The sequence below is a fragment of the Salvelinus namaycush genome, chromosome 14 (assembly GCF_016432855.1).
Source record: "Salvelinus namaycush isolate Seneca chromosome 14, SaNama_1.0, whole genome shotgun sequence".
Taxonomy (NCBI): domain Eukaryota; kingdom Metazoa; phylum Chordata; class Actinopteri; order Salmoniformes; family Salmonidae; genus Salvelinus; species Salvelinus namaycush.
In genome coordinates, this window is record NC_052320.1 from 10,763,778 (window position 1) to 10,777,640 (window position 13,863).

Sequence of the window (13,863 nt, forward strand, 5' to 3'; positions counted from 1 at the left end):
GTTCTACATACATTTAGGTGGTCTGTATTATACTGCTCCCTACATATAAGACACACTGCGTCCTCCCTCTCCTTATCTGAGAAATAATACTTTTTTACAGAGTTTAAGCAGTAAAAAGCCAGGAGCAGATAGCCTATAAATCTGGCCGTAAAAATGTTGAGTTGTCAGTGGGGCCATCAGCTATCAATCATGCATCGGGGCAGGCTGATGAAAGGGAAATGGGTGATAAAACCCCCCAGCATTTTAGGGAAATTATGTCCAGTCTTCCATTTGCAAAGTGCTGCAGTTGCATCAGGGCAGAATCTTAGTCATTGGTTAGCTAGTGAGGGTGGTGATGGTGTTGATGGTGGTGAAGGTGGTGAGGATAGTTAGGCTGGTGAGGCTGGTGGGGGTAGTTAGGCTGGTGAGGCTGGTGGGGGTAGTTAGGCTGGTGAGGGTAGTTAGGCTGGTGAGGGTAGATAGGCTGGTGAGGGTAGTTAGGCTGATGAGGGTAGTTAGGCTGGTGAGGCCGGTGAGGGTAGTTAGGCTGGTGAGGGTAGTTAGGCTGGTGAGGGTAGTTAGGCTGGTGGGGGTAATTAGGCTGGTGAGGCTGGGGAGGGTAGTTAGGCTGGTGTGGGTGGGGAGGCTGGTGAGGGTAGTTAGGCTGGTGAGGGTGGGGAGGCTGGTGAGAGTTGTTAGGCTGGTGAGGCTGGTGAGGGTAGTTAGGCTGGTGAGGGTAGTTAGGCTGGTGAGGGTAGTTAGGCTGGTGAGGGTGGGGAGGCTGGTGAGGGTAATTAGGCTGGTGAGGCTGGTGAGGGTAGTTAGGCTGGTGAGGGTAGTTAGGCTGGTGAGGCTGGTGAGGGTAGTTAGGCTGGTGAGGGTGGGGAGGCTGGTGAGGGTAGTTAGGCTGGTGAGGGTGGGGAGGCTGGTGAGGCTGGTGATGGTAGTTAGGCTGGTGAGGGTAGTTAGGCTGGTGAGGGTAGTTAGGCTGGTGAGTGTGGGGAGGCTGGTGAGGGTAGTTAGGCTGGTGAGGCTGGTGAGGGTAGTTAGGCTGGTGAGGGTAGTTAGGCTGGTGAGGGTAGTTAGGCTGGTGAGGGTGGGGAGGCTGGTGAGGGTAGTTAGGCTGGTGAGCTGGTGAGGGTAGTTAGGCTGGTGAGAGTAGTTAGGCTGGTGAGGGTAGTTAGGCTGGTGAGGGTAGCTAGGCTGGTGAGGGTAGTTAGGTTGGTGAGGGTGGGAGGCTGGTGAGAGTAGTTCGGCTGGTGAGGGTGGTGACGGTAGAAGACGGGCAGGTCTGTCTTGGTGTGAGAGAGAAAGAGGAGAAGGAGTGAGAGACACCATGGTTGGTGAGGTGGGGGTTTGAGGAGGTTAGGAGAGAAAGGAGAGATAGGGAGAGAAAGAGAGAGAGAGAAAGGGAGAGAGAGAGAGGAGCGAGGGCGAGAGGGGAGTGGCATTTTATGAAATTATACGACTAGCATAAATCCCTTCTACACTCCCGTTTTTCTCTCCTTCATTCATTCACTTCCCTCTCTCTCTCTTTCTCTGTCTCCTCTATCTCTTCTCTCTATCTCTCTCTCTTCATTCATTCACTTCCCTCTCTCTCTCTTTCTCTGTCTCCTCTATCTCTTCTCTCTATCTCTCTCCTTCATTCATTCACTTCCCTCTCTCTCTCTTTCTCTGTCTCCTCTATCTCTTCTCTCTATCTCTCTCTCTTCATTCATTCACTTCCCTCTCTCTCTCTTTCTCTGTCTCCTCTATCTCTTCTCTCTATCTCTCTCCTTCATTCATTCACTTCCCTCTCTCTCTCTTTCTCTGTCTCCTCTATCTCTTCTCTCTATCTCTCTCCTTCATTCATTCACTTCCCTCTCTCTCTCTTTCTCTGTCTCCTCTATCTCTTCTCTCTATCTCTCTCTCTTCATTCATTCACTTCCCTCTCTCTCTCTTTCTCTGTCTCCTCTATCTCTTCTCTCTATCTCTCTCCTTCATTCATTCACTTCCCTCTCTCTCTCTTTCTCTGTCTCCTCTATCTCTTCTCTCTATCTCTCTCCTTCATTCATTCACTTCCCTCTCTCTCTTTCTCTGTCTCCTCTATCTCTTCTCTCTATCTCTCTCCTTCATTCATTCACTTCCCTCTCTCTCTCTTTCTCTGTCTCCTCTATCTCTTCTCTCTATCTCTCTCCTTCATTCATTCACTTCCCTCTCTCTCTCTTTCTCTGTCTCCTCTATCTCTTCTCTCTATCTCTCTCTTCATTTTCTCTCTCTGTGAATATTCCTCATCCTTCCCTACTTTTATTTGTATCTCCTCCTCACTTTATGTGATGCACCCCTATTTCTCCTCCTCACGATCCTTCTCTCTCTCATGAATCTCTCTCTATCCCCCTCTCACCCTCCCTCCCTCTCCATATATCCATCCCTCTCTCCATCCTTCTCTCTCCACCCCTCTATCTTCAGCACCTTCTCCATCTTTCTTTCTTTCTCTCTCTCTCTCCTCGACCCATCGGTTCCCTCCTCTGTGGTTTGGTTGCGTGCTATCTTTATTGATTGTGTTTTTGTTGCTAACCAGGTTTTATCCTCTAGCTGTCTGAGGAGACTGTATTGGCAGAGCCCAGAAGAGATTGACTTGTCTCTCAGAGATTGGTCAGATATGGGCTGGCTGGCTGGCTCAGCTGCTTGAAATAAAAGACAAGACCATCTGGATGTGATGTTTAATATACACTTTATCAGACCTCTCTGTGACAACATTCTGGATTGGCTGCTTCTTTATTACCAGTTTTTGCTTATTTTATTATATTTTTCTTCCAAAACTAAAAGAAAAAACCTGAGATATGATGCTGCTGAGGCATTTCAGTAAAAAGTAAAATTTGAAGTAAAAAATTGCTCAACGGCAATGTCGAGTATTTTTCTTGAAATTGTACAGAAATTAAATTTTACTGTGAATTTTTCATTGACATGTACAGTACAGTATATATTTGTGTTGTTCTTACAGAATGTCTGGCCACCTGTCTGTCCGTCTGTCTTTCCGTCTGTCTGTCTGTGACTGGTGCCGTGCAGGCATCGAGGAATGACGGACTGGAGGGAGGCCACATTTCTGAGAGTGCCTATTGAATTGATAAATGCCCTCCTTGTCTGATCTGTTTTAATTTAAGGTCGTTTGTTAATTAATTTGAATAGCCTAACAGCCGTTGGTTCCGCTCCAAAGATCTTGGTTTGAGTGATCTCATTCTTCACTGTGCTGAGCTGACTTCAAGTCAGTGTAAACCAGGTTCAGCGATGCATGGGCCTCTGCTCTTTGCCCGTATTAAAATAGCGCCTCGGAGTAGGACTGCTGATTTAGGAACGTGTCCCAGATGTAATTTAGATAATATATTCATCATGACATAAAAGGCCAAACTGATCTTATATCAGTGCTCCTACTCTGAGACTCTTTGTGGATATGGGCCCTGGTCTACTCTATGCTCCTATCATGTGACCATTAAGCCCCCTTGAAAGAGACAATGGGACAATGTTGCATTTGTCACACAAAAGAATGTAAGGGATTATCAACACATTTAAAGCTAGCGTATGATGATGAGCTGTGTGCTCTAAAGTATATGGCTTTGAATCTATAGGTTTCTGTGGAGGTCAGAGTTCAGGTAGGCCTCCCTTCTTCGCTAACTGCACCTATGTAGGTATAACGGTACAGGTATATATATTTTTTTTTGTGAGTCAGGGTTGGGGTCGATTCCATTTCAATTCCAGTCAATTTAGAAAGTAAACCAAAATTCCTCATTCCAAATGTTCCTAATTTAAAAGCATTAAAGATAATTGGAATTGGAATTTCAGTTCACTTCCTATATTGACTGGAATTTACATGGAATTGACCCCAACCCAGATATGAGTCATGAAGAGCTGCATTGGTCACATCAGGTTTTAGTCCCAGGTTAGAGAGAGTGAGTCACTACTCACTACTAAGCTAAGTGATTCTCTGTGGTCCTGTAATAGGACTTGGACATCACTACTAAGGCATCAGAGGAGCGCCCTGACAGCCAGACAGCCGGAAGGCATGAAGCCAGGCAGTGTTAGTCTCAGGGGCTATGCTGCCACCTATAGCCAAACTGTGATACTGTCATTTTTTGTAAAACATTTTTATTTAACCTTTATTTAATACATAGCAATACATAGTGCACAACTCTGGGGGCATCAGGTCTCAACCTACCCCTTACATACAGTGGCTCAGTAAGGGTGAGTCATAATGAGAGAGAGCGAGAGAGAGAGAGAGAGAGAGAGAGAGAGAGAGAGAGAGAGAGAGAGAGAGAGAGAGAGAGAGAGAGAGAGAGAGAGAGAGAGAGAGAAGTCTGCGTGTACGTGTGCGTGTCTGTGTGTGTGCTCAATGATATTGGAAACTAGAAGAAATAGAAGTAATGGAGTCACAATAGTCTGAATTTGATTAGATCTCAAGAATAGTCTGAATTTGATTAGATCTCAAGAATAGTCTGAATTCGATTAGATCTCAAGAATAGTCTGATTTTGATTCGTTCTCAAGAACATTCTGAATTCGATTAGATCTCAAGATTCTGAATTTGATTAGATTTCAGGAATAGTCTGAATTTGATTCGATCTAAGGAACAGTCTGAATTTGATTCGATCTTAAGAACAGTCTGAATTTGATTCGATCTCAAGAACCGTTTGAATTTCATTAGATCTCAAGAACAGTCTGAATTCCATTAGATCTCAAGAACAGTCTGAATTCCATTAGATCTCAAGAACAGTCTGAATTTGATTCGATCTCAAGAACAGTCTGAATTTGATTCGATCTCAAGAACAGTCTGAATTTGATTCGATCTCAGGAACAGTCTGAATTTGATTCGATCTCAAGAATAGTCTGAATTTGATTCGATCTCAAGAACAGTCTGAATTTGATTCGATCTCAAGAACAGTGAATTTGATTCGATCTCAAGAATAGTCTGAATTTGATTAGATCTTAGGAACAGTCTGAATTTGATACGATCTCAAGAAGAGTCTGAATTTGATTCGATCTCAAGAACAGTTTTAATTTCATTAGATCTCAAGAACAGTCTGGATTTTATTAGATCTCAAGAACAGTCTGAATTTGATTCGAAATCAGGAACAGTCTGAATTTGATTCGATCTCAGGAACAGTCTGAATTTGATTCGATCTCAAGAATAGTCTGAATTTGATTCGATCTCAGGAACAGTCTGAATTTGATTCGATCTCAAGAATAGTCTGAATTTGATTCGATCTCAAGAACCGTTTGAATTTCATTAGATCTCAAGAACAGTCTGAATTTCATTAGATCTCAAGAAGAGTCTGAATTTGATTCGATCTCAAGAACAGTCTGAATTTGATTCGATCTCAAGAACAGTCTGAATTTGATTCGATCTCAGGAACAGTCTGAATTTGATTCGATCTCAAGAATAGTCTGAATTTGATTCGATCTCAAGAGCAGTCTGAATTTGATTCGATCTCAAGAACAGTCTGAATTTGATTCGATCTCAGGAACAGTCTGAATTTGATTCGATCTCAAGAACAGTGAATTTGATTCGATCTCAAGAATAGTCTGAATTTGATACGATCTCAAGAAGAGTCTGAATTTGATTCGATCTCAAGAACAGTTTTAATTTCATTAGATCTCAAGAACAGTCTGGATTTTATTAGATCTCAAGAACAGTCTGAATTTGATTCGAACTCAGGAACAGTCTGAATTTGATTCGATCTCAGGAACAGTCTGAATTTGATTCGATCTCAAGAGTAGTCTGAATTTGATTCGATCTCAGGAACAGTCTGAATTTGATTCGATCTCAAGAATAGTCTGAATTTGATTCGATCTCAAGAACAGTTTTAATTTGATTAGATCTCAAGAACAGTCTGAATTTGATTAGATCTCAAGAACAGTCTGAATTTGATTCGATCTCAGGAACAGTCTGAATTTGATTAGATCTCAAGAACAGTCTGAATTGGATTAGATCTCAAGAACAGTTTTAATTTGATTAGATCTCAAGAACAGTCTGAATTGGATTAGATCTCAAGAACAGTCTGAATTTGATTCGATCTTTAGTGAGAGTAAGAAACACATGATACACATTGTTAAATTGGATTTATCTCATGTAACTTATTGCCTCAGCATTCTAAAACAGAGCATACATTATGTTAAACATACAGTTTGTGTTAGTGTGTTGATGACCAGTGTGTGTGGAATGTAGCTTTAATGGCTATCATTATTGACCCAGCTCTCTGAACAGTAGGTGTGTGTAACTAAAGTTTTATGGCTACTGAAACTAGGTTGTCTTGTTATGTTGCAATGAATCCTGTTGCGCCACGTGACATAACACCTTATCTCATAAGTGTTGGGTGACTGTTGGGTGACTGTTTGGTGACTGTGGTGCATGTCATGGATGCCAGCGGATTACACAACTTTATTGACAACACCACAATGTGTGGTGATGTCTGACGAGCATGTAGGCTAAGGCAGTGAGGTGCTCACAGGGACAACAAGTGGTGGTGCAGCCTCACCATAATGATGATATGTGTTATACTCATATTCTGAAGGCAGAGAGGAGAAAGGTAGGCTGTAGTACCACTAAAGTCTGCCAGGGGGCAGCGGAGCACACACATAGAGCATGTTCTCTTGGTAGTTGAGCACATGTCAAACTCATTCCATGGAGGGCAGTGTCTGCAGGTTTTCGCTCCACCCTTGTACTTAATTAACGTCACTAATTAATAAGGAACTCCTTTCACATGGTTGTCTAATAGATCTTAATTGGAAGAAAAAAACTCAAACCTGCAGATACTCGGCCCTCCGTGGAATGAGTTTGACACCCCTGGGGTAGAGCATAGCATCATGAGAACCAGAGAAGTCTGAAGGACATATCCCTGTTACTACGTAGCTTCCTGCCTCTATCTGCCTCCTCTCTCTCCTCTGACAGTATATGTATATCAGTGGAGGCTGCTGAGGGGTGGACGGCTCATAATAACGGCTGCAACAGAGCCCGTCCTCCCCAATTGAGGTGCCACCAACCTCCTGTGATATACACTATATATACAAAAGTATGTGGACATCCCTTCAAATTAGTGGATTTGGCTATTTCAGCCAAACCCATCAGTGACATGTGTATAAAATCGAGCACACAGCTATGCAATCTCCATAGACAAACATTGGCAGTAGAATGGCCTTACTGAAGAGTTCAGTGACTTTTAACGTGGCACCGTCATAGGATGACACCTTTCCAACAAGTCAGTACATCACTTTTCTGCCCTGCTAGAGCTGCCCAGGTCAACTGTAAGTGCTGTTATTCTGAAGTGGAAACGTCTACAAGCAACAACGGCTCAGCCGCTAAGTGGTAGACCACTCAAGCTCACAGAATGGGACCGCCGAGTGCTGAAGCTCGTAGTTCGTAAAAATAGTCTGTCCTTGGCTGCAACACTCACTACCAAGTTCCAAACTGCCTCTAGAAGCAACGTCAGCACAATAACTGTTGGTCAGGAGCTTCATGGAAGCAGGGTTTGGTGAATGTCAGGAGAACACTACAGTACTTGCCCGAATGCATACTGCCAACTGTAAAGTTTGGTGGAGGAAGAATAATGGTCTGGGGCTGTTTTTCATGGTTCGGACTAGGCCCCATTGTTCCAGTGAAGGGAAATCTTAACGCTACAGCATACACTGACATTCTAGACGATTCTGTGCTTCCAACTTTGTGGCAACAGTTTGGGGAAGGCCCTTTCTTGTTTCAGCATGACAAAACCCCCATGCACAAAGCGAGGTCCATACAGAAATGATTTGCCAAGATCGGTGTGGAAGAACTTGACTGGCCTGCACAGAGCCCTGACCTCAACCCCATCGAACACCTTTGGGATGAATTGGACAATGACTGCGAGCCAGGCCTAATCACCCAACATCAGTGCTCAACCTCACTAACGCTCTTGTGGCTGAAAGTATTCAGACCCCTTGACTTTTTTCACATTTTGTTACATTACAGCCTTATTCTAAAATAGATTAAATAAAAAATATTCTTCATCAATCTACACTCAATACCTCATTGTGACAAAGCGAAAACAGGTTTTTATATTTTTTTGCAAATGTATTAAAAGTAAAAAAACAGATATACCGTATTTACATAACTATTCAGACCCTTTGCTATGAGACTCAAAACTGAGCTCAGGTGCACCCTGTTTCCATTGATCATCCTTGAGATGTTTCTACAACTTGATTGGAGTCCATCTGTGGTAAATTCAATTGATTTGACATGATTTGGAAAGGCACACACCTGTCTATATAAGGTCCCACAGTTGACATTGTATGTCAGATTACAAATTAAGCCATGAGGTCGAAGGAATTGTCTTTAGCGCTCCAAGACAGGATTGTGTCGAGGCACAGATCTGGGGAAAGGTACCAAAAAATGTCTGAAGCGTTGAAGGTCCCCAAGAACACAGTGGCCTGCATCATTCTTAAATGAAAGAAGTTTGAAACCACCAAGACTCTTCCTAGAGCTGGCCGCCCGCCAAACTGAGCAATCAGGGGAGAAGGGCCTTGGTCAGGGAGGTGACCAAGAACCCGATGGTCATTGACAGAGCTCCAGAGTTCCTCTGTGGAGATGGGAGAACCTTCCAGAAGGACAACTATCTCTGCAGCACTTCACCAATCTGGCCTTTATGGTAGAGGGGCCAGACGGAAGCCACTCCTCAGTAAATGGCACACGACAGCCCGCTTGGAGTGTGCCAAAAGACACCTAAAGACTCTCAGACCATGAGAAACAAGATTATCTGGTCTGATGAAACCAAGATTGAACTCCTTGGCCTGAATGTCAAGCGTCATGTCTGGAGGAAACCTGGCACCATCCCTACAGTGAAGCATGGGGGTGGCAGCATCAAGTTGTGGGGATGTTTCTCAGCAGAAGGAACAGGGAGACTAGTCAGGATCGAGAGGAAGATGAACAGAGCAAAGTACAGAGAGATCCTTGATGAAATCCTGCTCCAGAGCACTCAGGATCTCAGACTGGGGGGCGAAGGTTCACGATCGAACATCTCTGGAGAGTCCTTAAAATAGCTGTGCAGCGACGCTCCCCATCAAACGTGACAGAGCTTGAGAGAATTGCAGAGAAGAATGTGAGAAACTCCCAAAAACAGGTGTTCCAAACTTGTAGCGTCATACCCAAGAAGACTCGAGGCCGTGATCGCTGTCAAAGGTGCTTCAACAAAGTACGGAGTAAAGGCTCTGAATACTTATGTAAATGTGATATTACTAAAAATCTGTTTTTGCTTTGTCATTATGGGGTATCGTGTGTAGATGGATGAGGGGAAAAAATGATTAAATATATTTTAGAATAAGTCTGTAATGTAACAATGTGGAAAAGATTATTTCACTTATAATTCACTGTATCACAATTCCAGTTTTGACTTAGTGCCTTTAAACAGCTTGAAAATTTCCAGAAAATGATGTCATGCTTTAGAAGCTTCTGATAGGCTAATTGACATAATTTGAGTCAATTGGAGGTGTACCTGTGGATGTATTTCAAGGCCTACCTTCAAACTCAGTGCCTCTTTGCTTGACATCATGGGGAAATCAAAAGAAATCAGCCAAGACCTCAGAAAACAAATTGTAGACCTCCACAAGTCTGGTTGATCCTTGCGAGAAATTTCCAAACGCTCAGGACGGAGATGCCTTCTGTCTCCTAGAGATGAACGTACTTTGGTGCGAAAGGTGCAAATGAATCCCAGAACAACAGCAAAGGACCTTGTGAAGATGCTGGAGGAAACAGTCACAAAAAATATCTATATCTACAGTAAAAGAAGTCCTATATCGACATAACCTGAAAGGCCGCTCAGCAAGGAAGAAGCCACTGATCCAAAACCGCCATAAAAAATCCAGACTACGGTTTGCAACTGCACATGGGGACAAAGATCGTACTTTTTGGAGAAATGTCCTCTGGTCTGATGAAACAAAAATAGAACTGTTTGGCCATAATGACCATCGTTATGTTTGGAGGAAAAAGGGGAAGCTTGCAAGCCGAAGAACACCATCCCAACCGTGAAGCACGGGGGTAGCAGCATCATGTTGTAGGGGTTGCTTTGCTGCAGGAGGGACTGGTGCACTTCACAAAATAGATGGCATCATGACAAAGGAAAATGATGTGGATATATTGAAGCAACATCTCAAGACATCAGTCAGGAAGTTAAAGCTTGTTCGCAAATGGGTCTTCCAAATGAACAATGACCCCAAGCATACTTCTAAAGTTGTGGCAAAATGGCTTAAGGACAACAAAGTCCAGGTATTGGAGTGGCCATCACAAAGCTCAATCCCATAGAAAATTTGTGGGCAGAACTGGAAAAGCGTGTGTGAGCAAGGAGGCCTACAAACCTGACTCAGTTACACCAGCTCTGTCAGGAGGAATGGGCCAAAATTCACCCAACTTATTGTGGGAAGCTTGTGGAAGGCTTCCCAAAATGTTTGACCCAAGTTATAAAGGCAATGCTACCAAATACTAATTGAGTGTATGTAAACTTCTGACCCATTGGGAATGTGATGAAAGAAATAAAAGCTGAAATAAATCATTCTCTCTACTATTATTCTGACATTTCACATTCTTAAAATAAAGTGGTGATCCTAACTGACCTAAAACAGCAAATTTTTACTAGGATTAAATGTTAGGAATTGTGAAAACCGGAGTTTAAATGTATTTGGCTAAAGTGTATGTGAACTTCTGACTTCAACTGTATATGTATGTGTAAACTCAGCAAAAAAAGAAACGTCCTCTCACTGTCAACTGCGTTTATTTTCAGCAAACTTAACATGTGTAAATATTTCTTTGAACATAACAAGAGTCAACAATTGAGACATAAGTAACAAAAATGGAATTATGTGTCTCTGAACAAAGGGGTGGTCAAAATCAAAAGTAACAGTCAATATCTGGTGTGGCCACCAGCTGCATTGAGTATTGCAGTGCATCTCCTCCTCATGGACTTCACCAGATTTGCCATTTCTTGCTATGAGATGTTACCCCACTCTTCCACCAAGGCACCTGCAAGTTCCAGGACATTTCTGGGGGGAATGGCCCTAGCCCTCACCCTCCAATCCAACAGGTCCCAGACGTGCTCAATGGGATTGAGATCCGGGCTCTTCGCTGGCCATGGCAGAACACTGACATTCCTGTCTTGCAGGAAATCATGCATAGAACGAGCAGTATGGCTGGTGGCATTGTCATGGTGGAGGGTCATGTCAGGATGAGCCTGCAGGAAGGGTACCACATGAGGGAGGAGGATGGCTTCCCTATAACGCATAGCATTGAGATTGCCTGCAATGACAGCAAGCTCAGTCCGATGATGCTGTGGCACACTGCCCCAGACCATGACGGACCTTCGACCTCCAAATCGATCCCGTTCCAGAGTACAGGCCTCGGTGTAACGCTCATTCCTTCGACGATAAACGTGAATCCGACCATCACCCCTGATGAGACAAAACCGCGACTCGTCAGTGAAGAGCACTTTTTGCCAGTCCTGTCTGGTCAAGCGACGGTGGGTTTGTGCCCATAGGCGATGTTGTTGCCGGTGATGTCTGGTGAGGACCTGCCTTACAACAGGCCTACAAGCCCTTAGTCCAGCCTCTCTCAGCCTATTGCAGACAGTCTGAGCACTGATGGAGGGATTGTGTGTTCCTGGTGTAACTCGGGCAGTTGTTGTTGCCATCCTGTACCTGTCCCGCAGGTGTGATGTTAGGATGTACTGATCCTGTGCAGGTGTTGCTGCATGTGGTCTGCCACTGCGAGGACGATCAGCTGTCCGTCCTGTCTCCCTGTAGCGCTGTCTTACTTGTCTCACAATACGGACGTTGCAATTTATTGCCCTGGCCACATCTGCAGTCCTCATGCCTCCTTGCAGCATGCCTAAGGCACGTTCACACAGATGAGCAGGGACCCTGGGCATCTTTCTTTTGGTGTTTTTTCAGAGTCATTAGAAAGGCCTCTTTAGTGTCCTAAGTTTTCGTAACTGTGACCTTAATTGCCTACCGTCTGTAAGCTGTTAGTGTCTTAACGACCGTTCCATAGGTGCATGTTCATTAATTGTTTATGGTTCATTGAACAAGCATGGGAAACAGTGTTCAAACCCTTTACAATGAAGATCTGCGAAGTTATTTGGATTTTTACAAATTATCTTTGAAAGACAGTGTCCTGAAAAAGGGACGTTTCTTTTTTTGCCGAGTTTATATGTATATGTATATGTGTATATGTATATGTATGTGGTATCTAGGCTACATAGATACACTATAACAATACATAGCACATTTAGATGACATGCACATAGAGATGGTTAAACATAACTGAGGTAAACAAACACAAGCTGATAATGTGAACGTTTTTGTCACGCTCTGATCTGTTTGACCTGTCCTTGTGCTTGTCTCCACCCCCCTCCAGGTGTCACCCATCTTCCACATTATTCCCTGTGTATTTTTACCTGTGTTTTCTGTCTGTCTGTTGCCAGTTTGTCTTGTTCGTTTATGACTACCAGCGTTTTCTCAGCTCCTGTTTTTCCCTAGTCTCCCTTTTTCTCATCCTCCTGGTTTTTTATCTGTCCTGACCCTGTACCCGCCGGCCTCACCACTGCCTGTCTCTGACCCTGAGCCTGCCTGCCATCCTGTGCCTTTGCTCCACCTCTGGATTGTCGACCCCTGCCTGCCTTGACCTGTCGATTGCCTGGCGCTGTGGTTACAATAAACATAGTTACTTCACACAGTCTGCACTTGGGTCTTACCTTGATTCCTGATAGTACGAACTGGCCATGACTGACCCAGCAGACTTGGACCAGCTCCGCAACTCCATCTCCTCCCAAGGAGCCCTCATTTGTTGACACAAGGAGATGCTTCGTGGTCTGATGGAATGGTTCCAGGACGTGGCCGAACACCACGACCTAGCATTGGACGTTTTGCAGGAGCAATTCCGTGGATTGCCTACTAGGTAGCATACCACGACGGTAACCTCCCAGCCCCTCAGTAACCCGGCTGGTAGCAGTGCCGTCACCCTGGTTTCCCAGGAACCCCGCCTACCTCCCCCGGAGCGATACGATGGAGATTCCAGAAACTGCCGGGCCTTTCTCTCCCAGTGCTCCCTTGTTTTTTGAGCTGCAGCCTTCTTCATTCCCCTCGGACAGCTCGAAGATAATGTACATTATTACGCTGATGTCCGGGAGGGCACCCGCCTCGGCCACGGCAGTTTGGGAGCAACAATCCACCATCTGCCTCAGTCTGGAGGTATTCGTGGCGGAGGTGAGAAAGGTTTTTGAGGCTCCGGTGTTCGGGAGAGAGGCTGCCCGGAAGTTACTCCAGCTTCGGCAGAGCTCCCTCAGTGTGGCAGCTAGTCTGCCCTCAGTGTGGCAGACTAGCTGCACGCTGACAGCGGAGGGTACCTGGAACCCGGAAGCGATGTTCGACATGTTCCTGCACGGATTATTGGCGGGGGCGAAGGACGAGCTTGCAGCCCGGGAACTACCAACGGAACTCAACTCACTCATCGCCTTAACCATCCGGATCGATGGACGGTTACAGGAACGTAGGAGGGAGAAGAGGTCTGATTGCGGTCCCAATCGCTCACTCAAGGATCCCACCTTGCATCTGATGAACTCCGGAAGTCCCAGAGAGGACCCGAGCTTACCTGAGTTCCTCCAAGAGCCTGCGAAGACTGACGTGTTGCCTCTTCCCGAGCCGATGCAGCTCAGCAGGGCTAGGCTGCCTTCAGCCGGACGTGTACACAGTCTGAACACCCAGAGTTGTCTGTATTGCGGTACTGTCAGTCATTATGTGTCTACCTGTCCCTTCAAGAGACCCAGCTCATTCATTGGAGTGAGTACTCTGGTGGGTCTTAAAGATAATTATTCTTCTCCCCTTACTCGCCCACCTCTCCATGC

General features: G+C 44.8%; 1 protein-coding gene across 1 annotated transcript; it reads right to left on the minus strand.

The window, feature by feature from the left end:
* Positions 1-319: 319 nt before the first annotated feature.
* Positions 320-13,097, minus strand: LOC120059605 (sporozoite surface protein 2-like). Its single transcript, XM_039008734.1, has 2 exons — positions 13,007-13,097; positions 320-1,110 (listed from the first exon to the last, which is right to left on the minus strand). The coding sequence occupies exons 1-2, from the start codon at positions 13,095-13,097 to the stop codon at positions 320-322; spliced, it is 882 nt and encodes a 293-aa protein (XP_038864662.1).
* Positions 13,098-13,863: the final 766 nt, after the last annotated feature.

Excerpts from the sequence above, each read along its gene's own strand:
- LOC120059605 (XM_039008734.1), bottom strand. The coding sequence starts at position 13,097 with ATGAAGAAGGCTGCAGCTCAAAAAACAAGGGAGCACTGGGAGAGAAAG. Across the intron at positions 1,111-13,006 it reads ATCGTATCGCTCCGGGGGAG|CTCACCAGCCTAACTACCCT; the intron begins GTAGGCGGGGTT and ends TACCCTCACCAG.